The sequence below is a fragment of the Tyto alba genome, unplaced genomic scaffold, assembly GCF_018691265.1.
Source record: "Tyto alba isolate M040663 unplaced genomic scaffold, T.alba_DEE_v4.0 Super-Scaffold_7, whole genome shotgun sequence".
In the NCBI taxonomy this organism is placed as follows: Eukaryota; Metazoa; Chordata; class Aves; order Strigiformes; family Tytonidae; genus Tyto; species Tyto alba.
Genome location: NW_024881328.1, coordinates 12498013 through 12524552, shown reverse-complemented (window position 1 = coordinate 12524552; position 26540 = coordinate 12498013). Strand labels below are relative to the sequence as shown.

Genomic DNA, 26540 nt, shown 5'->3' with positions numbered 1-26540 from the left:
AGGCAGTTACTCTATTCCAATGCAATGCTGCACAGAACTGAGTCATTAACCACCAGGCTTTACTTTTCTCCATTAGCTCTGATTCTTGCACAGGTAAGGAGCCTCGGGGATACATTTCCACTGAAGAATTATTGAGAACTGGACAAGAATCCAATCCTTTTTGGTTAGTCCTCAAAATGAATCAGAGGAAAAGACAAATTGCAAGAGGCACTTAAAATAGGGAGAAGTGGTTATTCTTTAGAAAGAATCATTTTACTTGTTTTCCTACCAACACATATTTAGGTGTCTGTTAAACAATATCAAAGCCAGTGGACTTCTTACCCAGGGGTTTTGGCACTGGATGGCAGGCTGTATTTCTTCAAGGAGTTTTCTGTAAGCGTAATACAGAAATACGGGAAGTCAGAAGTTTTGTCAAGACCATTGGGAATTACAGATAATAAAGACTATGTAAAATATGCATTTCTGCAGGTTTTGAACATAAAGGAGGAATGCAACACCTGCAATATAGGGTTATGTCATCTGTAGTTCAAAGTTAGGCTCTCCAATTTCAAAAACAATTTTATAAGAGTTAGCATCAGACCCCTAGCCTCGGTAGTAACAACACTGCATATTATTCATGACAACATATTTTTAAACAAGTAAATTAAGCACTGTGTCTAATTTTTACAGTGCAGCACTAATTCAAATTAAGATAGCGAAAAAAGGGGTTCGGACTCTGAAAGAAGTCTTACTTTACTTGGTTTGTTTTTTAGTCCTGTGCTAGCTCAGACTACCTTTTCTATAAAATTATTCTTTTTGAAGCACAACAGCTCATCATGCTTGCTGCTGTGAACAACAGGGAGATGTCTACGAAGTCGTGTAAGCTCAGCGCCATCTGCTGCACACAGCATTCGTGGGAGCCTGGGCACATTAAAAAGGGGTAGTGACCTGGGGTGGGTCCAGAGTGGCAGCCTGAAGCAAACAGCTCTGATGGCTGTGAAAAAAAAGTTTGTACTAGAGAATTATAAGAATTTACATTACTGTCAAACAGGACAGCCATGCAGGATGGAAAGACTAGATTGTGTTTCAGTCACTTGTTTTTTCAAGTAGCAGTCAGCCTCACGTAGATATCTTTGCCGAGAATAGAAAAAATCTGTGCTTTGCTATCTTGATGCATAGAGGGATTTTTAGAATAAAGACCATGTAATGCTTAAACTCTGAGAAATTCAGACATTGGTTACTGCTATGAAGTTGCTTGTAAACTGCAGCAAAGGCCAGGTCAGAAAAACTGATATCAAAACAGCTTTAAAAAATCCTCCACCTCCATGCAAGTTGCCACTCATAAAAGTTATCACAACTTAAAACTAGGAGAAAAAAAGATTTTGCATAATTTTTACAAAAGAAGGCAATAACAATCATGCCAGATCTATGCATATTTCAGTATATACTCTGCGGATATCCGTTACAGATTTCGACTGAATAAGTACAAATGCCGATTGCTTCAGGACTGTTGTGGATTTTTCTTCTGCTTCAAGAATTCAACACAAAGTTGTGACCTGAGAAGCTTTGATATTCAACAGATCTCTGACATGACCAAATTGCAAAGAGAGAAGCAGTACAATAGATTTCCATCCTTCCCTGGCTTTGTGTCACTCTAAGTTTTAAATTTGGCAGTTTTCAACTATCTAATATGCAGATGTTCTCTTAAAAATTCCTGGGTTTGATCTTGGCTGTTTCCAGTGTGACATTAAGCGTGCAATTACTACCAGGCGTTCAGCTTAGCAAATGGAAGCATGCATGGAGAATTCCAGAAACACATTGCCTCAGTGTGTCCATCTGATAGGCTGGGAAGCAACCAAGATCACAGTTTTTACTGCCTGAGAGAAAATGCTAACTTTCCAGGCCTTTGTTTCTGTCCCGAGTGGTGGCTTCCATGAAAATTACAGCCTTTAAAGCTAGGTCTTTTGTTACCTGGGTGTCATCACAGACATCTGGAACTGAATGCACTTTAGACTAGCTATAGACTTGTAGTTCCCTGTAAAATGTCTTAAATTGTGAAATGCAATTAATGAATCTTACTCTTGCACCAATGAGAAAGCATGTGTCTACAGTTGTGATTTTGACCAGACAGTTTAACAGTGCTTGTTCATTTACTTAAACTCTATAGTCATAACAACAACAGCATAAATATTGTCCTACCTTCCACTGTCAGTTCCACAGTCACTTGACGAACCCCTCCATCATTTGCAGCCTCACAGGTGTATTTACCACCATCACCTTCCTGTACACCTTTGATTATCAAGCTGAATATCCCCCGAATGCTGCGGTCCACGACATAGTGGTCTCCCTCTGGGACAGGATGCCCATTTCTGTACCACGTGATCCGAGGCTCAGGGTAGCCTCTGACCTGTAAAGATGTGAGAGAGTGGAGAAAGAAGGCAAACATAACAGATGATGGTATTAGGAAGAAATGTTGGACATTTAGCAATGCAGTGGAAAGTTGACACAGAAGCTGTTAAACACATACTCTTTGCAAGCCAAATGGCAGAACATAATGAAATGAAAAAATTCTTGGATAAGTCAAAATGTTAAAATCATAAGACTAGGCAGATAGATAACTACACAAAAAAGTTTCCCACTAGATTAGTTTACCTGCAGAAGCATAGTGACAGCACTAGTGAAGAATCCTGACACCTGGCTCCCCGTTGTTCAGAGACTCAAGGGCAGTGGTGCTACTATACCTCTACATATGCAAGATCGCAAGGTACCTAGACCAAAAATTTCTAGCATGTTTGCCAGGCTTATATTGTAAATCTGTATGGAGCCACCTACTTTTCAAATGTGCTGAGATATAGTAGCTCCTGACAATTATACAGGCAAGAAATACAGATCTGTACCAAATTTTGCCTTGATCTTTAAAGCAGAAGATAAGGAGTTGCAATTTGAGAAATGTCATTAGGGGTCATTCTCGTGGTGTTTAGGGGCACTGTAAAGACCTAGACATATTCACACAAACACACTGCTCAACTTAAAGAGCTTTGTGGTCTACTGGTAGCCCAAAGAAGAGTTTTCAACAAAATGAATCAGTCCTGTCCTCGTTAAATAGCAACCATATTAGTATATCCTTGCCTACTATGGCATTAATGATGCCTGCAGATTTGCAGGCAGATTGTCAGTTGGTATAACTGAGGACAGAGTTATTGATTTCAGCTGAGCTGTTGAAACCTGATGAGGGTCTGTGTCTTTCTTTCATTAAAAAAAAAAAAAAAAAAGGGGCAAAAGCAGTTTTTACCAGTTTGTACGAAAGAATTAACTCCTCAGGCAAAGGTTCTTCCTCTGCTTTATGAGAGATGCCACCCACTCTGAAGGTCACTTTAGTATGTGTTAACAGTTAGCACACTTCCCCACTCATCATAACAACTCCTGATTACAGTATTTCCCCCTTCTTTCTTCTTCCCCCACTCTGATGTTAGTTCTCTTTGATCCTTTGCCTACATGTCATGAAATAACTCAATGGATCAAGAGGAGCTGGGATGAGTAATAGTTGTGGCTGTGTTTGCTCACTGGGAAACGAGCAATGTTGCATTTTGAACTATGTTATCAAATCTTGGCAACTGAACTGGAAGTATCTTCAACCTCCAGGTGGGAAAAATATTGATGATCTGTCTTGATTTGAAGAAGGTTTGCTTGTGGCTTGCGTAAATTCCTCCCAGAATTCTCCTCTCAGTTTCCAATCTGCATTTTAGCTCTGCTTTCTTCTGACTGCACAGCACTCACTTTCCAAATTACAACCTTCAGCCAACCAACCTTACCCATTCTTAGGTTTTCTTCTTTCAAAACCTTTCATTTTTAATCCAGCCCCACCTCACTCCAGCTGGATTTCTCATCTGTTGGATCTTAACTTACAGCTGTCAGAGATTTTTCTCTTTCTGTTAATTCCTTGGGTATCAGTTCAGACAAATTAATTTTGCCAGTCATGTGGTGACTCCTTCTTCCTGGCACTACTTATTCAACATATAGAGAGAGGACATTAATGTTTGCCAAGAGCATGAATTTGCTGAATAAACTGGAGAAACTTTCCATTTCTGGTACAAACTTCTGAAGTTCTTTCTGAGTTTGTCTTTACCTGAGTAAGAGCCATGATCTGTGAAGAATATATTGTGGGATCCTGCACAATGGGGAGTTGATTGCTGTTTAAAAATACCACAGCATCTTTCTAAAGCTCTTTGTGGCCATGTCTTTTCTTTCCTGTGCTTTCTGAAAAACAGCAGCTCCCATTCAATCGTGCCCCCTAACACTAGTCCAGCATTTTGGTTGAGTGCTTACTCAGAGGGCAGGTTCCCAGGAATATCTTTCTCAGCACATCTCATTTTCAGGAAAAGGGAGCTGTGAGGCATCAATATGAGATTTTTACAGTGGTGTAACTCTTGTTAATTGATAATGTGCTCACTGGTACAGAAAGTGACTTGTACCAAAGAACAACTTCTTACTATTAACTTGTCAACATCCTCCTACCTATCTTTGCATTTTAGACTAAGAAACCAACAGAGATTAAGCAATTTACCCAAAGCCAGACAGTATTTTAGAATGGAGTTTCAACCTCTCGTTTTTGCTTCACTGGACAATAAGATTTCCTTGAATTTGAAATATCTGAGGCAAAATGGCATTCAGCCTGCTATTTCAAGTAATACAATACAGTACAATGACAGAGTAGCACTTGACTTGGTGTGAAGAAAGAATCACTTTTTCAGTGCATTATATTACAACTTCTTTACTGACATTAGTCTAGCCACCTCTGTTTACAGCTGCTGAGATTCTGGCCTGTGAGTACAAGTCATCAATTACACATCACCTAATATATTTACCATTTTTTCCAGTTCATAATCGTTACTTCTGGTGTTTTCTTCTATATATTGTTCAACCCAGCTTCAAAGCTCCCAAGCATAAACCTTCCATCACTTATCCCAGGGAACAACTGGGGTTGAAGCAATGGGAAACATTTTCCTTCCATTTTTCTTTTTGTTTCATCATATTCTTAAGTCCCTCTTGGACCACACAAGTCCCTTTTTACCTGAACCCTCAAGCTCTGATAGACCATTATACATGCCCCTCCAGTATCACATGGCTAAGACTACATTAAGTATTTTTCCATTTCTTCCATGTGTGTTTACTTTATGCTTACTATGTCTGTATTATTTTGTTCATCCACACCTCTACACTGAGGAAATGCCACACAGAAAATTACAAACACAGGCAATCAGCATGCCATTTCCATTCAAAAGGTTGAGTCATTCCCTTCCCAAACTCTTTATTTTTTTTTTTCTTTCATTTTTTGTCAAAAATGAAATGATGGGAAAGCAGAAGTTTACAGAATTGCTCTGTTGCAAGGATTTATGTCAGGTTTTGGTTTGGAATGTGTTTCAAACTGAGCCAGCCCTCTCTGAAATACATAGTCTTGCCATAAAAGTGTCAGGGACTCTTAAACGAATCACTGGTTACTAGGTTTTGATCCTAATGGATCAATTCCAGAACTGCAGCAGGTTTTATATTCCTTCCTAACTGTTCCAGAGCTCACTAAAAACATCTGCCTTGAATAAATCCACAGCAAAGAGAAATTTATCTGCTTATTTAATGCCCAGCAGCAGAAGGCTATAACCTTTATTTACAGCTTGGCCTGTGTGAGTATTGCCAGTCCCAGTGAGGCTACAGTTTTTCTTTACCTGCTCTACAACACTAACAAGCAGAAAATGGACAGCATGCAGCAAATAACCATTGTATTAGCACAAACATGAGTTTTGAGTTTTTGTCTGGACCCATCAACTGCTTAGAGTCTTCCTGGAAAAGGCTGCCAAGGTCAAACAGGCCTTCTGCTCCATGCATCAACACAGCAAGTGGAAAGAGCTGAGAGAGAACCTGTTGCCTGTGAAAATTCCAGAGACAAGATTCAGTTCTGCATCTAGGTCTAGGGGAGTGCTACTGAAAAGGGGTGGCACTAGGTTCCCAAAGAAAAGAAATAATAAGAAAAAATACAACAAATCTATTGGAGATGTACAATAAAGGATAGTATTATTTTTAAAATATTCTGCTACATACTAGTCCCCAAGCTTAAAAGCATTCAGTGACCATTTTTCTTGTTTGAAAGTGCAGGAAAGATTTTCTAAAACTTGACCTAAATCTACACTCCATAAAAGAGCTGTTTATATATCAATTTCAAAAAAAGCATAAGTTTGGCTACTTAAATGCATCACAGTTGCAGTAGCAGTTTAGGGCAATGAGATGAACTCTTTTGGCTCATGCTTTTAACTTCACAGTCATAATCTGCTTTATAATAACTGTTGCTGGCTCCAGTGAGGTTAACAATGACTACAAACCCACAGCACCCAAAGAGAGTCAGCCATAAATGACAATAAACCGAAGCGTAGGTAACTGTGAAACACTGACGGGGTGTGTGCTAGTACTGAGTGTTGCTCACTTTGACAGTAACACCTTAAGACTGTTGGAAATGATGGCAAACATTACATGACATATTCTAGCATTATGTTCATTATACTGGCTGAGATGTTCAGTGCTTGATATTAAGGACTAGATAAATGTCCCATGTTGCTGCTCAAGGTCATATCAACACACAAGCAGTGAGATCAGGAAAAGCACAACTATCAAAAGGATGTCTTGGTTTGCAAAATGTCTCCAAATTACATCATATATAGACAGGCACACCAAAAATTGTACTAAGACTGGCAATGATACAACTGTTATGAAGTTGCTATTCAAAATAACTCCCCTCATAGACATGATTTCATATGCTGCAATATGAATTCCACTAATGACTAAAATTCCTCTCAAGAGACAACCCTTCTCCCATGAAGTCAGAATTTTAAAACATCCAGATTCTGTCAGCACCTAGTGTTCAGTTGTGTTGTTATTTCTGTAGACTACCTTTGCCTTTAATTCCATAAAATCCAGAATTAAGACCTATGCATTGAAAGTATTCAGTCATTGAATAAAATAATCAGTTGTAGTTGGGTGGTTCAATCCATCTAAAGAAAACTGATTTTGAATTTACCTTTGAAAGACAGAAATATTCTCTATTCAACTTTTTCTACTTCACATGCTATTTAAAATGTAGCTTTCAACTCAAATTGTATACCTTGTTGCTTTTTGAGGAAGGTTGTCCCCTTTGTAGGCTGTTGAAGAATAAGAGTAAGTAGTATTTAACATCCTAAAACAAGCAGGTTTGCAGCTCCTGCAGCTAAGTTACACTGTTTTTTGACACCTGGTTTTCAGTGAGAACTAGTATCATAGCTGCCCATTTATATTTGAGATGGAAAAATACAGAATATACTACTTAGAGAAAATGTATAGAAGCTTTTGTTGTTTTAATTAACATGTGCACTGATAAAGGGTTATGCAAAAACAGACTTTTGGACTTGTCTTGAGACTTTTAGGGATATGCAGCCCTTAAGGCTGTTAAAAGTAATTCTCTTAGCTTGTATCTCATTCATTGAAACACAGAGAAATAATTTATTAAAAATGCTGATGGTTAGTAGTGTAGCTAGCACATTTATAGTTAGACTGTAGTGTCTGGAAGCATTAAAACAACATGAAAACAAAGTTTAGATGACATGGATAATGAAGTCTTACAAGAAGAATGGCAGTAATGAGAAATGTTTTCTAATGCATAATGGCGCCTGCAAAGCAGAAGAGAATAAACTGTTTCCCACATACACAGTGGATAGGACAAGCAGTAGACTTTTAAGAGAAACTGGCCAGTGGGTTGGTAGATGATGTCTGACAGCAGTGACCTCCTTTAGAAGAACAGCAGGTGTTTTGCTTATTTGGTTGCCTGCCTATCTCAACATTAAGGAATGCCAGAAAGTGAGGTAACTTTTTGAGAAGGGTTTGTAGACTATCCTCTGTTCCATGCCCACCTGCAACCAGAAACCAGTCATTTCTGGGAACTGCATCTCAGAAAAAGCCACAGAGATCAGAAGTTGCAAAGGGATAAAAAGAGGATAGCCTCAGTTATAGTTGCCAGATGTTAACCACTGAGCTCTCAAGTGTATACTCTGGGCAGATCATTAGATGTCACACCAGGAGGAGACGTCAAGGGAGATGTGGAAAACCATTCAGAATATCTGACAAACTTTGACCTTTATTCTGCTGCTTGCAGACAAAAGCCTGACACAAAAAAAGAAGGGACTTGGCCTAGCAAATACTTATTATGAGCAGGGCATAAACTACTTACACCTTTTGCAAAACTTAGAGTATTGATCCATCAGATTGTATCAAGAAAGCAGCATAAGAAATGTGATTAAGTAACATGACAGATTTTGTAAGTATAATTCTACTCAAAGAAGTGAAGATTCAGGAAAAAACAACGTATAACACTTACACTTGAAATGTGGCAGAGACTGTATAATGTAACCCTTCTTCCAATGTCTAGGTATTAGCAAAAATGGAATATTATTCATGTTATTGCAAGTTAGGTATTAGATGGGCTTATCTGAAGGTCATACAGTCGAAGGCTCTCATGCAGCCCCAAGAGATTCAATCCAGACTGTAACAGCTGTTCTGTGGCTGTGGCTCATCCTAAGTCCTACAAAAAAAGAGGTGTTTCCCAAAGTCATCAGACTCTAGCCAGTGTCCTCTAACTTCCTTGAATTAAGAGCCAAGAGTTTTTGGATCTGGACCTTGCTCAAAAGACTTGTGAGGGGAATGAGGTACGGTACTTGAGAGTAAACTTAGCAGAGGATGCTAAGAACTGGATACACCATAACGCACGCTCTGTCCATGTGGACAGAGCTGTGCCCTCTAACAAGAAAAAAAGCCACTTGTTCTTGTATTAATTCATACTGATGTGAAATCTTAACATAAATCAGAAAAAAGGTACCACAAAACTACAAGACTACAACATGGACATCATGAATACAACCCCATGTAACAGGTGGTATATTTTTATTTCAATATAGATTTTTTCACTATTGCAGGTGGGAAACATGGTTCTGGACAGTGCAGCTCTTTTCTAAGTCTTGATACAAAGTTCCTGTTAGGCTCAAGCTGCAGTTTGCTTTAACAAACGATCAGCAGATGTTCTTGATAAAAGAAAGTGGACATGATACATTGTTAAGCTCCTTCTGAGACTTTAAAAACACATGAACCATATCTCAAGAATAGTTTATCCATTTTAAAAGCTTGCTGCTAAAACAGAGAACTTGCCTGGCAAGGTTAAACATGAAAATGTTAAATATTTGGAGACTTAGCTATGACCTTGCAAACAAAGTAAATAACCTACCTCTTCTGTGGAGCAGTCTAGAATCTACAGTTGCCTCATTTAAAGCAAAACCGGAATACATACTAGGACTAAACATAGCTCACTTCAAAGCATTACCCATTGTACATACACAAAACAATAATGGTCTTTCTGTAAACCTTGGGTATGTTTTTGTTTAAGTGCTGAACTCTGGTACACTACATCTGGTGTTTAGGTTTCTTATTCCACACGCACACAGTTCTCATAAATCAGTTCTCTGGGCATAACCTTAATTGGAACACAACTCCGAAGACGTAAGTCTTCACAACTGGTGTGTGCAATTATCTACTTCTCCCAAATGGTAGAGAGAAAAATAACAACAAAAGCTTTCAAACAGACTGTTGTCTTGAAAAAGAAAACAAACAAGCAAACAAAAAAATCCCAAACCACCAACCCAACCAAAACCAGCAACAATAAAAAAAAAAAAAAAAAAAAGAATCAAAAGTAGAAAGTAGAATCAAACATGGGCAAAGCATCACCAAATGCTACAACTCATTCTTCAGGCACCCATCCCTGGCAATCACTGCATTCTGTTCTTAGGCAATCTCAGACCATACGCAATTCTGTTGAACTCCTACAAGGTTTCACCCACAGAAGTTTCAAACCGTACACATTTTGCTTGATTCTCAATTGTGGCAATGAAAAGAAAATCTTTGCTGTACTGAACTCCTTGCTAACGTTAACATCGTGAGCAAAGGAGATCTCACATTCTTTTAGTCTCAAGTAGAAAGACCATAGGCCACAGCATTAACATAGAAAGGCTTCAAGATTTGTCATTGTCCCATTTGCCTTGATGAGAGATATGGAGGAATTACCTGGAGATGCATTCAATGTAAGGGTAAGGAGACCCAGAAAGTAAAAAGAGACTCAGCACTTTCTTCCTATTTATTAAAAGCTGTTCCTTTAAAATTATTATTTCAGTGCAACTGTTAGTGTGTCATATGAAGTTCACCTCTTCCCAGTCCCATGGAAAAACCTGTGGCCCAATTTCAGATGATGATGAATAATGTATAGTTTTCACTGACTTAAAACATGACAGTGAGTGCTGAGCACTCCTGGATCATTTTGACTGATGTACTATGGGGATATGAATGAAAAACAGTATACCTTAGTTTCTTTTTAAAAGTCCACTAAAACTCCCACAATAGCATAAGCGTACATGGACTGAGTTCAGATTATGGATCCTGGGTCTAATCTATAGATTAATTACACAATTCAAGTGAGACAGAAGCTAGGGGAAAGTAGAGTTCCTCCAAATTTTCACAAGACACCCTTTCACAGAGTTTCACTTTGCCATCTGGCAATGTGCAAGGGTTTCTGCAGGATCTTGGCAAAAAGTTCATTTGTCCTAGAAAGTGTGAAATGATTTGATCATGTGGAAGAATAAATTTCTGCCATGATTCTGTGTTTGTTCCCTCTCTGACACCAGTACTGACAACCTAGAATTCTGTAGCAAAAAGACAAAAGTTTATTCTTATACAAAATCTTTTGAGTCTGATGAAAACTCATTAGATCTTGCTTCATTAACTCTGCAATGCTCCATTTGGCTGGAAGCATGCTTTCAGGTCAGAACATAAACCAATGCTGGCATTACATACACGCTACTTAGATAATCTAGAAGAAACATACGTAACTGGGTCTAGTGAACTACTAGCACTCATCACAATTCCTAATTGTCTAAGTAGGAATTCAGGTACCCAAGAACAAATCTTCCATCTTAAAATGCATAAAGAAACATGTACACAGAAAATGCATACACAGACACAGCTATTATGGTGGTTATGGGCAAAAGATGTTACAAGAAAGTAAAGGTGTGCAGAACAGTGGAGAATTAATGAAACAGCAAGCTTTTTTGTAAGAACACTTTGGACCCTACATTTCTGTGAAGCTTTACAGAAATTATACAAATAAAGCCGGTTTGGATTTTCCATCTGAAAATGTCGATCTATGAGATGGTCACAAAACCATCAGATTTATTTCATGCATACAGTGGGAATTTAGACAACAACCAGAAGTTACACTCTGGAGCATACAAGCCTGAGCAAGTGCAGTAAGTACCTTAGTACATCCTTGGGGCAGGCTTAGGCAGGCCTCCAGACTGCGTGCAAGGCACTGACTGTTTTAACCTTGTTTGACATTTTATTGTGGCTTCCTATATTTTTATATTTTGGAAAATAGCAAATAAACTTTCTTTATTATTTCCCATATAATTCATGATTGTATAAACTTGTTTCAAATCCTTGTCTGCTGGTATTGTTCAAGCTGAAGAGTGCTTGTTTTTCAAGTTGTGTGTGTACTAGGAGCCATGAAATACTTCCAATAACCCTTGTCAAATTTTATGTCTTTTTTGTAGCCTGAGATAAGGACAGAGCAGAACTGAACACAACATCCAAAATGTGGGAACCCACAGATTTCTAGATTGACACAGTAGACTGCTGTTTTGTTTGTTTTTGGTTTGTATTTTTTTTTAATTTCCAAATTATTTTTAAAAATATTTGTTATTTTTCCCACCTTGAACTGATTAGTCAGATTGCTGTTCAGGGCAAGATCTCTCTTTTTAATAATAATAGCCAATAAAAATTGAATTGAGTATATTTTATTTTTCTACTTTGTACTCATCAATGACAAATGGCATTTGATGTTTTATAGTCCAGGCACTAAACAGAATGAGATCCTTTTGCAGATGGCACTCCACCAATTTTAGTTTTGACACTTTAAAGCAGTTCTGCATTATCTTCACATTTTGTATTCTCACTATTCAACCCCTGTTTGCAGATTGCAAAGGTGCTGAACACTACAGATACTACCACAGTTCTTTAGGGGAATCAGTATTTATGGTACTCCCAGCAGGAAAAAATTTATGACCTATCCATGGAAGACATGGTCTGCTAACTGAAAAGCAGACAGCAGCTGCAGATCATTTCTTCTTCAATCTTCTAGATTTAATCATATTTTTTTCTAAAATTCAGTGTGGAGAGTGAGCTCCAAGGTGCATGGAGTATTGGCATTGTGCTCACTCACCAGAGTAGAGCTGTTTGAATAAAGCATTGCTTTCCCATGTACCATAGCATCTACAGGTCCATTTGCCCTAAATTATTTCTGAAGGACTCCAGTGGAATTTCAGAGCAGCACTGGGTGTCAAGCTGCTTTGAGTTTAATGTCTAAGTTTGAACACCAGCCCAAATTAATGCAGCTCTTAAGAAAATGCTTAAGCCCTGCTTATGTCTTTTGGAATTAATCACATGCATAGGTGCTTTCCCTAAATTAGATTTTACTTAATTTAAAGAATAAATTTAAATTTACTGCATTTAAAATAACATTGTTATAGGAGTCTTCAGACAGCCCCAATGTAGCCTGAAACATCATTCAGATGAAATAAAGAACACTACCAAGGTGGACTCTAGTCCTTTCCAGTATAGTGGACATGAGGGGAACACACTGTACAAATATAATTCTGTGTAGGTATAATGTCATTCATCAAGTGAATCAGAGGTTGTAAACCTCTGTAACAGTACGGGGGGCATTTTCACACAGGTGTTGCAGTCTCAGAGTGGCAGTGTTTTTTTGATGGAGCTTAAATCATTCTCCCAGCAGCAGGATCTGCCTTTTTACTTCTCCCACATTGTAGCCAGCTGAGCTGTAGCCGTTAAGTGCATGAAAAGTTTTATGCAGGCCACCCATATGGTTCACCTGGACCTTTTTTTTTTCTGTAAATACAAGTTTTCTGAACTTGAGATGGGATTATAAGTAGACTAAATCTCTGTCCATCTTTAGATCTAGATTTATATTTAGTCATTGTCCAATTTTTCCTTTTTTAAAAAGCATGCGTGTAAGTTGACAACTCAAAAGCAGTCAGATGCCATAAGCCATGGATAAAGTCTAGGAGAAAGATTAGGCTATTTCTCCCCACTGCCACGCAGATTCTATCCTGGATACCTCCTACTGCCCTGTAGTCATTGCACATTTTTATGAGTTACACTGGCACACAAAGATGACAAGGTCTCTGCAAAGTGATGACATTCTGACACTTTGTCAAAGGAGAAGTGTGCAGGATACTGAGTTATGTACAAACTGAAGACAATTCCAGTTCCAAAATAGGTAGCTGTCATGTGGGAAAGTGTTATTGACTTCATAGCTGAGGATCTGAGACATGGAGATGCTCGGAGACTTTGACCAACTCACACTAAAAGGAAATAAGCTTTCCATCTTTAGTAATGTTAGATCACATAATCTGACCATATTTCCTCCTTGCCAACAAATTTGCCATTACAGCAATCAATGCAAAGACTGACCTGAAGTTACAGCACAGGAGGGCAGCTGCTCTCTTATTAGCCTGAATAATGACTGAAGCCATCAACTTCATATTACTGTGTTTGTATACAGGTATCAAAGTGCACAGTATTGAGTAACAGTAAAGAAGGTCCAGACAGAATAGGTCCAGCGTCTTGGCAGCAAAATTAGAAGTATTTAAAATAGTGTTACAAATAAGAGAATGTTAACTCACCGCCATAGGAGAATGAGAGCAACATAAACTCTCTCAGCTCTCAGTAACTCAAATGCTACCATACAACTCTACAGAATGGAAGTGTCTGTAGAATGGGACAAAAAGATTTCAAAGGCAAGGGCAAGTGGAAGAGCTCTCAACAAAAAAAGGAAGATAAACTTTGCATCCTTGGGTGAAACTCTCATCACTTTTAATGAGAATTTTGTCTGCTTCTGACTCTCTCCTTGAAAGGACAAAAAAAAAAAAAAAAAGCTGACTGCAAAGAGGAAGCTTTCTTCCCGCCCAACTGATGTTAAGACCTTTTAAAAACTGTTACATTTTATGAGGTGCTGAATATTCTGAATGCAAAAAAAATGCAAAAAAATAGCTGATCTTGTGCGTGGTTATGGGTCATTTAGAATTATGCAGTAAGAATGTAAATGAGTTCAAAGGCAATCAACTGTGCTGGCTGAATGGAAATAAGGCTCTTGCTAATTATCCCACATAGCCCACTAAGCCTCTATAATGTACTCTCTATCCCTATCCTTCTCATCTTTAGTGATTCTGAATCAAGAAGTCTAACAAATTACTAAACGAAGCAGCTGCTACAAGTCAGTAGCAATGAGTTTAGAAGCATGTCAGAGGTTTCCTGATAGGATCAGTGTTCACTTCAGACCAACAGCAATCTTTGCTACAGAAAACAAGATTTTGAAAAATCAGATCAGAGTTTCATTGTGTTCCGAGAGCTGTCAGAATAGGAACAGTTCATTCACTTCCACTTTCTGCAGGACACTTTGATTTACTGTGTTTGCCACTACTTTTGTTCATAAATTTTATTTGGCAGCACTAGAAGAAAGACTGAAACATAAAACAGTTTAACACAATAAAAATCAATTGTTGGGGAACTGTTTGCCCTCTTCCCACCACAGAAAGCTTACCTTTTAACGCCTGACAAAGATTTTTACTTTCATTTGTGAATCCTTCATTCAGCAGCAATTCAGAAAGGTGGATAAAGACTGTTTAGACCAAGCACAAGTATGAGGAAGCCCCCTGACAAGTACAGGATGAACTTAACACCAACATTTTGCTCTGTCATTAGCAAAACGTGTGTATGTCCCCACTTAGAAGGAAAACAGTAAACATTTAGCTGTTTTATCTCGCAGAACTGATCGTAGAAACCAGACACAGCTTGAGACTGGGACATAATCAGGTCAAAAAATACTGCTGATACCACACGAAAAAAGCAAAACTAAACAGCATCAATTATTTTCAGAGCAACAATCCCTTCATAACAATAATATTTGGGGTTTGAATTGGCAGTCACTTTTTAAAGATGACAATCCATGCTGTTTCTTTCCTTTCTCAAAAGAATGATCATCATTCACTGTAATAACACTTGCAAAAAACTAATTTTTCCATTGCGTATTATTTCTGGAATACTGATTTATTTTTTTAAAACTTACCGATGCAAAGTTTCTGTCTTAATAGGATGTGAATTTATTTTTCACATCACCACATACTAGTGGCCCTGTCTTGTAGGAGCTATTCCACTGACCAAAAGAGCTTCATACTTTCCTAGTTTGGGGATGCTGTTCTTAGGAATCCAATATCAATACATGCTATCAACAGGTAAGGAATCTCTATAAATTTACACAAGCACACACAATATGTATGATCCACTGTGGAAGATTAATAAGAAAAAGAAAATATGTGCTTTCCTTCTGTGCGCAACACACACAGATACTGGAAAATATGTTTGGAGCTATGAAATTCGTAATTAAGGGCAACAATCCACATCTGGAATGTAAGGTGGTAACAAAAACTCTTTGCTCTGAACAAGCATGGCCGTACTTTACCGATTTCCAGCCAGACAAGATTTATTTCCTGCAATTTAGGAGTCTGGCATTGGCCACAGAAAATGCTAAAACTGGATTTTGTTGCTGAGTTGACTGCACAGTTGTATGTTCATTTAAAGACTGTCTGCTGATAGTGACAAATGCTTCTGGCAAAGGCAATGCTCTGGATGGGTTATAAAAATTCTCCTCAGTTATATGTACTGCTTCATTGTTAATGCTATTTGGTAGGGCTATCAAGCACACTGGGCATGAAATGTCATTTATTTTAAATTTCCTTAAAAAGTAAGTAGAACTAATGTGATTACAAAGAGGTATAAAATGCAATGTTGGATTGTGAAGATATTAATACATTAGATAGGCTAAACATCTAGCATTTCTCATTGTATTATTTATTCCACTATGTGCAACTTACTGCTATGCATCAGGTACTTAAGACTTCCATACACAAACATCAACTGCTCATTAGCAACTGTCAGCAATGTTTTTATCCTGTAATAATCTGTAAAGTCTATAACCTTTCCAGGCTTCACACATACAGTTTTTAATAACAACTTAGCAAAGATAGCTCATACAGTACAATATAAAAACTGCTGTGTTGAAAATAAAAATCAAGGGCTGAGCAACAACTGTTTAGAAGAAAAAACCCTCAAAGCACTAACTGAAATACTAAGTATAAATTGATGTGGCCATAAATTTCTAGTTCAACAGTTCAGAATAAATATTTATAGACATGCTGAGTTCAAGAGAAATTTTGTGGGCTCGCCTCTTCTTTCTAATGCTTTCTCTCAAAACTAAAATTGCTGTGATCTTGGTAAGAGCAACATACACATGCACTCAAAAGTAGCTACATTTGTTTAGGTTGTGAAAAAGCGCTTACTCTGCATATGCTTTCAATAGAGCTCCACTTAACTGCAGTTGCTGCCATTCCTATTGAGAGATCTGAACAAATCCAACATAATGTTTTCCATTAAACCTATGAGCATGTAATAGTCTCCTGAGCAGACAAATCTTTGCCTACACTTCTGTCCATGAGCATATCCCAACAGGCAGCCAAACTAGCTTTTGTGTCAAGGCACTAAGGACCTAATTCTGGCATTGTGTTTTCATTAAGTCATGCTCTTAATCAAACAGCAGTCATCTGCTGTTTTGGTGATATTCGCATCTATTAATTGGTTATATTTGCACCTATTGCAAATCTTAACTTTCTCTTCCAAAATCAAAAGCTATTTATCTCCAGCAAGGATAGGTTCGTGTCTAAGATACTGGATTGAAATTGAACTTCTGGAAGACACCAGTTCAGTTCTGAATCCAGGCATGTATTTCTGTGAGATCTTGCACTAATGGATCTCACTGTGCCTCTCTACTCCACACAACTGTCAAAGGAGTAACAATGACTATTTCCTCTGTCGTTTTAGCTAGGAAGGTCATCAGAGAATCACCCAACTCTAGTCTGGCCTGTGCATGTGTTAAATACTATCAGCAAACATACACCAGGATTCCTGTTGAACTAGGCTGTTTAAGTGGTACCGTTAAATAAGCAAAAATCAGTGTAATTTACCATAATTCTTTAATTTATATTTCCAAGATTTTATCATAATTTTTCTTCCAGTGCCCAGGCTTTTAAGTCACTTTGTTTTGAAATATTTATATTTGCCTCCCTATAGAGAGGAACTGCTGAGTTATTCTTTTAAAGAGGAACACCAGAATTTATATAGACAAAGGAATCAAGCTTAAGTATATTGAACTGTTGTTCCAGGGTGTTCACAGAACAGAAAAATTCTTTATCCATTGTTTGCCTGATGAGTATGTGAATGTGATATAAATGAGTTAGATTTCAGATACAAGATACCAGATACCACCTTGTGTGTAATACACTTTTATAAAATAGTGTGTGTTACACTAATATTCTAAGCTTTGCTTTGTATTATTTAAATAATACAGGCACCGTAACTATAGGTTTGCTTGTGCACTATGTTATACATGGAAAGAATGGCAGCCTCTCAAGCCACACAGTTACAATTTGACTCTACTGTGCAGCTAGACGAAAATTACCATTCTGGTTCAACATGAGTCGAGAACACAGAGCCGGATGAAACAAGTTCAGTATTCTGTCACCAAAAGCCAAGTAATCATAAACAGAATTATTTAATTTGTCCATCTTTGTTTCTCCATTTTCTTTGGGCTACATGTGCAGATTGTTGTCATCTTTAAATTAAAAATTCCTGTATATATGACACATTGGCATAGGGAATGACTTTTAATTAGTATTTTAGCAAGCTCAGCTGTTGTACTTTTAATAAAAAGTGTATTCTATAGAGAAACATTTACTATAGTATTTTGAAAAGGTGCAGAAAAGCAAGGAAAATTCAGAAAAAAAAAAAATCTATGTTACCATTTCACCTCATTCTGCACATGAATTACAAAGGTCTCTATATAAGCAATAAAAACATGTAAAGCTGACTTGGAATTTCTACCAGTTTTAGCCACAGTATTTTCAGAAGACAAGGATTTCTTTGTGTTGCCTGGCTGTAGGTTTACAGCAATGCACTGATTTACAGAAAATAAAGCTATCTTCATCATCAGAAAGCCTGGAAAAAGATTTTTTTTTTTTTGAAAATTGAACATTTCCGTGTTTTCACTCTCTCATGCATTGTGGTGTATATTCCCCAAACTCCTTTGAAGAAGAAAGGCATAAGAACTTACATCATCTCTAGAATCTCACTACAACATATCCTTAATGTGGGAAGGCTAGTCCAGAGGTCAGGTTACTAACTTGTGAGTCAACAAACATGATTAAATTCATAACCAATAATCTGGCTATCAAGTTTCCTAGAAGAGTAAGTTCAACATATTTAGGCAGGAAATTCAAGGCCCTTATACTGGACTAGTCATCTCAAGGATGACCAGTAGAAGGGCCTTGATTTTCTGGCTCTTCCTAGTGCAGAGAGCTTTGAAACACAATCTCTGACAAACATAGGAGTATCAGTGTCTCCTTCATCAAGCACTACCCCAATATATCAACGTCTCTCCTCTTCCAAAAAGATATTTCCTTGACATAAGAGAAGAACACAGAGATGTGTATTCACATGTGATGCTGAACTATGAACTGTGATGACTTTTGGCTTAAAATTGTGATGAAGGCAGGTTTGTCCCCAAACACTAAGCAAACAACTCTGGCAGCTTAGCCACAGACATACGTGCTGTTTCAGGCATCTGCTAGAGATTCAGTAACTTCTAGCATCATAGAGATAACATCTTACAGACTGAACATTAAAAAAAAAAAACTGAACTGGCACCTATGGAAGGACAATCTGGCCTTGCCTACTTTTGCTCCTGACTGTAGCCTCTGGTTGGAACCTGAGCCTGGTTCATCACTTGCCATGTTTGGGACCACCAGTAGACCCTGTTAGAGCACATGGCACTGCCGGCTGTGTTTGGAGCCTGGAGGACTGCAGCCCACTGGGGATGGCACAGCCTGTCCATGGCTCACCCTCGACTCCTCGCTCATTTCTCTTTGGGGGGCAGCCAGCCCTTGCTGCTCCCTGACAGACTGGTGTCTCTCCTTCATGAATGGGCTGAACTGTATATGATTCCCAGCAGTGATATTTTCTGTTCAGCATGCACTTAGATGCTAGGGAGTCCAGATGTTACATTTAAAAAAAGTATGTTGTCTGGTTTTGCCCAGTAGGTTTCCAAACTTCATACTGATCCATGAGTGAACAGAGCCAAGTAACATGTCAAAAGCAGAAATTTTTAGCTTTGGAGTCTAGGTGCTAGAGTAAGTGTGGACTGAGCAAAACCACAATGAGCAATGATGTGTTTTGATTATAAACCTTCCCCACATGTGACCTTCTGCAAAGGTTCTGAATGTATCGTGCTTGCTGTCTATTAATGACTACTTTATTTTCTGACAGGGGAAAAGCAGAATTATACCAAAAAGTGTGATTTGGTGTCATTTGGTGTAATTTAGGTCAAACTCTCAGGGACACATTTCTAGACAGTCAAATGCATACTTTGCTACTTTACATGCTCTCATAGTTACATATGGCACTGAACCCTCCCTGACCTTTGTGGTTTCATCAGCCAGATGAAGGCAAGGTGCTGGAATAAAGTTGAAGACTTGCTTGTGATGAGAGAAGGCAAATATATTCCTAGTTAGCCAAATGCATGTCTGATGACATTTTTGGTCAGCTAGAAAAAGGAAATTTGAAGTTTTTCTAGCTAAGGGCATATTTCTGAAAGAAAAAAGATAAAAATGTCACTATAGGCTATTGCAGCACAAGGAAAAAAAAGTTAATTGCTCACATTGTTCCAGTTACTAGGTCTTCTTTAACCTTTAAACCTAGTAGGACTGTGAAAGGAGTCAAATGCACAATTCTCCAAAAAAGCAAATTTAAAACATCATAATGATAAGTCGCAGTCATATTTCATGTACTACTAAGAACATTTCTTTAAATAAGAAAGCACAACGCTACATGGTGAGTTTTATTGTCAGTGGAATTGACCATGACAAAGACTTACATGCAAGTCCAGAGGAGCAAGGGAGACTAGCCTGGGAAAGATGACGATATTTTTAAAATTAAAAACAGAATCGAAGAATCTAATAAAACTTTGTTGAAATTTGAGATATTAATGATTAACCATCGTGGGACAAGAAAAATAAGAAGAATTATACTGCCCGCTTCTACCCTGACTTACACAGACTCAGTCTCTGAACATATATCTGTTCAGCTATTTAGGATATGCTGATTAGCTGTTTTTCTCTTGGAAAACAGCTAGGTTTTCTTCTATTCCTTTTTCAGACATTTTTATATTATCATTCTGAAATGGTGGACTTTATGTTTAGTCACATAATTTATTCCATCATTACTTTTGTGAAAGACCGAACCTCTTTTACACCACAATATAAGTATTTTATATCTCATTTTCCTCTGCAAATGTGTCAATACCTAATGTAAGAAATTTTTCTTTTATTTCTGTTTAAGGACTACAGGAAAATAGCAGTTCCAAAAATCCCTACTAAGGAAGTAAATTTTCTTCAAAATCAATCCTAGGGATATCCCTGTGGATAAATCCTTAAACAAATACACTTAGCCTTCTTTAGCTGACAGAAAGCCATGCTTTACAATGATACACACAGTAGTAGGTGATCACAAAACAGATATCTACAATAAACTTTTCAGTCAACAGTTTGTTGGTTCCCCCAACTTGAACTGGGAGCAGCTAGATGCAATTAAATCACACAGACTTTTATTCTCAGGTTCCTCGTGTGATTTTCATTGCTTCCATCTCAAAATCCAAAAGAATTGAAAACATATTAAAGAAAAATTAAAGAAAGAAAGAAAAAGCGGTAACTAAGAGCAGCACAAATGCATGGTCTGGCTTCAGCTAAAACAATACTGGTTTGTGTACATACTACACAAAATAATAAGATATTCTCTTGACCTCCATATGTATATCAGTTGAAGTGTTCTAAAAAACTTCTATTATTATTATTATAATTATTAATAGTTTTTTAAATGTTCCTTTATTTACAGTACTTGGTATCAAAACAACCAAGAATAAGAAGCCAGTCTTTCTGCCATTGCACTGAGCAGAAGAGAACTCCTGTCTCCAACTGGTATCTAAGAATCGGGATATTGTATGTCCAGTCTTTCTCAGTCATGGTCTCTTTCCTGCTTAGAAATTTTGTCTGGGTGGAATTTGAGGATATTCAGCATTGTCTAGGATTTCTGAATGTCTGGCAGATTGGAGCAACTCTGCAAAAGGTCTGACCAAACTTTGCTGCCAAACATACAGAAATCTTGGCTGTTGCCTCAGCACATGCACAGATCATCAGTTGCATGGGATGCTGTAATAAATCTGGCACTTTTGAGGATCATCATACACACTGCACACAGACTACACAAAGAATGCTTGAATATTTCTACCTGGAAAGTCCTGAGTATAACTATGATGGCCATAGGTGAAAGGGAGACATGTATGAAGTGAATTTATGAGTTAAAGAGACTGACTGAGAGACAGAATCGGAGCTCTCAGACCATCACTCCTGTCTAAAACCTAGAAATTTCTTGAACAGCAACTTGCATTCCTGCACTTTTTTCTAAAGGACATATCATATGCAAGGCAGGGAAAATGGGTGTCCACACCTGGGTGCCTGTGTCAGTTGATGAAAGGAAATGTCTTAGAATAATTCTGGTTGTAAATGACACTGTGTGGGAAAGCAATTTTGACTGAATCCCACCTTAACCACTTCCCAGCAGAGCAACCACTCCCACTTTGCCCTTGTCTAAAGCGGAAACTCTTTTGAGCCACTGTTTCTATATGCCAATACAGTCATACAATAAAATAAACCCAAATAAAATAATTATACATTACTCATGAGAATATGTAAATAGATAAAAAAATAGCACTGTGGTAAGTGAATATAATGGGATGTCAGCTATACCAAGGAAGAAGAAATAGCAGTAGAAGAACCAAACACAAAGAAACATGTGCAATAAGCTGTTCACAGCCACCTAACTAGTGTTTATTTTCCTTTTTTTTTATTTCAGCTGTCTATACTCCAATGTCTGTTTGATACAAAATGTTTCAGTAACATCTGAACGTACCACATTTTTCCCAAGAATGCTCACTGGTATGTGTAAAGAAAGATAAATAAAATCTCCAGTCAAATAGATAACTTTTTCAATTCTTTGCTCCCAAAAACATGCCTCAGTGTTTCGTATCGGGTTTCTGAGAGTATCACAGTGCGTGGCAGTTTCACAGACCAGCACAAGTCCTCCCACAGCATCCACTTTCATCAGACAACTGTCTCCCATGAAAACATGGATCTTTCCCGAGTTTCTTCCTCATATAGCTCAGCACAGGCACTCTTCCAGAAAGCACAGATCCAAAACCACTGGCAGCTTCATGCAATTAGCTGCCCAGTACATTTTGTAACAGCAAATGTCTTGTGCCAACAGCAAATGATTTTGTGCCATGTCATCATCCTCTGTCATTATACGGGCTTCTCTCATTTCACATCCTGCCATCTCAAATCTAGACATACAATGTAATTAAGGCATACTCCTGGAGTGCCTGCTGACTGAGGCTTGGAAATAGAGCACACATTGCTCCTTTCAAGTCCCACGCAAAAGGAAGATAACAAAGGTTTTGCCATGCAAAGCTGGTGCAGCAGCCACATTAAAAGGAACTGGTTACATCTCTTTCTCCATTAGCAGGTAGTTGAAAGGAATTACAAATGCTGTGGGAGTTTTTCTCCTCAACTCTTCTTTTAATATTTCCCTACTCTTTGTCTCTTAACACACCACATAAATGGGTCTGCCCTCTATCTCAGAACAGATGGCAGAATCACTGTCAGTCTTCTCCCATTGTCTCTTGTTTCTAGTTGCCCGATCCAAGTTTATTTTCTCAGGCACAATGTTTCAAAGACTACCTGTGCAACCAGCAGCAGCAAAAGCAGCTCAGAAGTCGGCAAACTGATTCAAATCATTGGATTTAACTGATAGAACAGATACAGATAGGGTGTTGCAACAGCAGAGTGGTAGAAGGACAACTGAAAAGCACATTAAAAAGGGGCAGGATTTGACCTGGCTTGCCTTACTACTCAGTGGGTAGCAAACTGAAGTAAGTACCCCAACACCTATTCAAACTATGGACTACATGTCAATACATGAAATTTAGCTCCCTGAGATTAGAATGCCAGACTAGATTTCATAGTTTGATATCTTGGTTCTGGCAATGGACCATATATGATGGTTTACATGAAGCAGAACAACAACCCTTACTACACTGTTGCCAACTGTGCAATGCTTTATCCAAGGAGAAAAATTCTTTCCTGACCCCTAGGCAATCAGTCTGTGGTCTGTAGCATGACATTTGGCTGTTCCTCTCAAGCAGAGCTGTAGCCCAAGTATTCTTTAGGCTCATAAAATTAATGATCATCGATATTGCCCTCAAAAAATATACATGTGTGCAGCCAAAGTAGGTTGAGATAACTGCTTGCTGCAATCAAATGCAGAGGTTAATACCACTCTGGACAGGGAAGAGTTTGTTGGAAACTGATTGTTCTTTGACTTGTCATTTTTTACTGTTTGACACTCAGTGGCATTACAGTAAAGAACCAGAAGTGTTCATGCTATATTTCTGATGTAGTGAGTCTACTACTATTTAAGTTCGGTAAAATTATGTGTGGGCTGCTAGTCACATAGTTATCAACTAAAAATGCTTGTTTTGAGCAACCACCTTAATTCTTTTGAAGCAAGAACCCTGCTGCAGACTATTTTATTGGTCTCAGAACCCAAAGCTTAAAATAGGGAGGGAAAGATCAAGAAAATGTGGTTCAGTGGTCAGAGAACAGTAACTATTCTTATTTTGCTCTCAGCTTCTCCATAAATTTGCTGCAGAAACCCAAGTAAATCCCTCTATGCCTTGAAGTATTGTTCAGTACAAAATTTAACATAGACTAGGGAAGAGAGAGCACTGACGTTTACTGACTCCTCATGTGGGCAGTTACAGTGCAGAGCCCTGCTGGGGTCAGTCCATCCTGCTGCTCTAGTCACCTACACACATAGCTAGGACTTCAGGGTTCCAGTACTTTTTTCTGCCACAGAAAGCCAACCTGCTTTCTAAGACTTCCCCAGACAGTCATGAAAGACCTTTTCAATGCATCTAAACACAGAAAGGGAACTAGAGAATGAGCTTGCCATCTTAATACACACATGGCAAGGCTCACAAATCCAAGCAAAAGCTGAACCTGAGCCTTAACACTAGGATGGGCCAATTCACCTGGCAGCAACACTTAACCTATGGGGCTGTGAAGCGGAGTCAGGGCAACATTTAAATAACTGCTGAGTTCTGCAATGGAAACTTATCTTTTCCTCTAAATAGTCACAGTGGGAACTTCGAGCTGGATAAATAAACTCCAATATTTAGAAGTCAAATTTCTAAATATGAAGGAGGAGGTCTTCTCAAAAAGGATGGAGTTTGAGACATAAAACAGGCTTCAGTCTTAGGTCACTGAGCCTGTAGTCTCTGAAAGACCAGTAAAGGGGATAGTAAGAAATCAAGTAGACACAAAACCATGCAAAGTTGTAGAAATCTGTGGCCACCCTCTGCCCATCACAAGAAAATAGAACTTGTACGTATTTGCAAATTCCAGTAAAAAGAATCTTTCTATGGGCTTCTGCCCAGCGCTCTCATTAATATAAACTTGCCATCCTCCTGAGAGTTAGAAAAGCTAGAAAAATTAATGGAAATGTTTAAAAGTTTTATTTCATTTGACTATATGGAAAAGTATACTATTTGCATCCACATCGGTCTACTGTGATGTTTTGAATGTTTGCTATAGAATAGTGTAGCTGAGTTTCAGAAAGTGAGAGAGACTGAAACAAATTAAATTTTAAACTAGAGATATGGCTAATGATCTTGTACTTTTAGGTCAGCATAATAATGTGCTCCAAGTCAGAATTAAAGTATCCTGCACAGTTTCAGAAAGTGAAATTTAAGAACACCCAAAGTCTGAAAGAATTTGGTAGGCTACTGTGCTTGGATTATGAATTGATCAAATGTTATCAGCAGCATCAAAATACCACCTTGCCTGATAATTTACAGATGTATATTCAGCAGCTATGGCTGAAAAGGATTTCCCTGTCCTTTCATGTGACACTTGCCACAGAAACCCCCGTGATATCTGCTACAAAGAAAGGAATCTCCTTCATTGGTCTGCCACTGAGCATTATAAAATCCAGTGATGATCAGATGAATTAGAAAGCTAAATATATACCATCAAAATTTAGTGTTGCAAAACACTGATAAATATTCCAGTGATTAATACAACAGAGAAAGAAATGGCTTAAAATAAATCCTGGTAAGATTCTGGCCTGCTCTTCTTTTCCAAGAGTATTTTAAAGGCTCTGATGAACAAGTTACACTACCTTAGCACAAGGCAGGGGATTATTACACTGGGCTGTTCACCTCACACATGATGTGCAATTGAAGAACAGCACATCAATCAATTCCTAACAAACTGGGAACCCACAACACAATTTCATAATAATCTGGAATGGTTTCCCTAAAAGTCACTCCAACTGATTGATGAACAACTGGGATGTCCACGCAGCAGATGTCTGGGGAGCATCTAAGGAAGGTAACCTTGATTTTGCCTTACTGAGTGGTTCCACCCCTCAGTTGGTGCTCCAAGCCAAAATCATGCTCATACTCTTAAAAGATGATGAACTAACTTTTTACTCTGTGGTCACATTGGAAAACTGCGATCTACAGTCAGATATAGATAATCTTGCTGAGATTTTAGTAAGAAAACCAGGGTGGTAGTGGGAAGAACAGGAAAAAAAAAAAAATTCCTGTTAATGGAAACTCCAGTTCCTTTCTACCTCCAATTTCCTATATTTATGTGCTCTTTCTCAATTTCTGCACTCTCCTTGATCTTGAAATGCCATTTCACACTTTTTACATGCCACTGAAAAGAAAACCAACAAGTTTGACTCTGGGGTCCTCCCTTCCTTGTTCACTTAATGACAGTACAGAATCATCACAATATCAGATTTATATCCTGTCTTGGATTCTCAAAATGTTTGTTCTTTCTGATAAAATGAATTCCACTGCAGAGGAACTCTTTGAAGAAAATCTCCTGTCTAGTCATTTTAAAAACTTTTTATTTTTCTTTAGCCCAATTCTAGTTTAATATTTGTACTGTGTGATGAAGAGAAGTGTCAGCAACAACCCATCATAACATCATGTAGCCTATTTGCCAGGATAGAAAAACCTGCTCAGTATGTGCAGTAGCTACTTTGATTACGAAATCTTAATAAATTGTTTTTATTAAGATTGTCCTTCTGAACCTCTGGAACATTAAAATGACAGAAGAAGCAGCATTGTACTAACCAGCTGA

General features: G+C 38.1%; 1 protein-coding gene across 6 annotated transcripts in view; it reads right to left on the bottom strand.

Annotated features, from left to right (window-relative positions):
* Positions 1 to 26540, bottom strand: part of MYLK (myosin light chain kinase) — a 218262-nt gene that overhangs the window by 125320 nt on the left and 66402 nt on the right. For all 6 annotated transcript variants that reach the window (XM_033003371.2, XM_033003368.2, XM_033003369.2 and 3 more), the window contains 2 exons: positions 2179 to 2386; positions 322 to 370 (listed from right to left, as the gene is read on the bottom strand). In XM_033003371.2, the coding sequence (XP_032859262.2) occupies positions 322 to 370; positions 2179 to 2386 (257 nt within the window). The remainder of the gene's footprint in view (positions 1 to 321; positions 371 to 2178; positions 2387 to 26540) is intronic.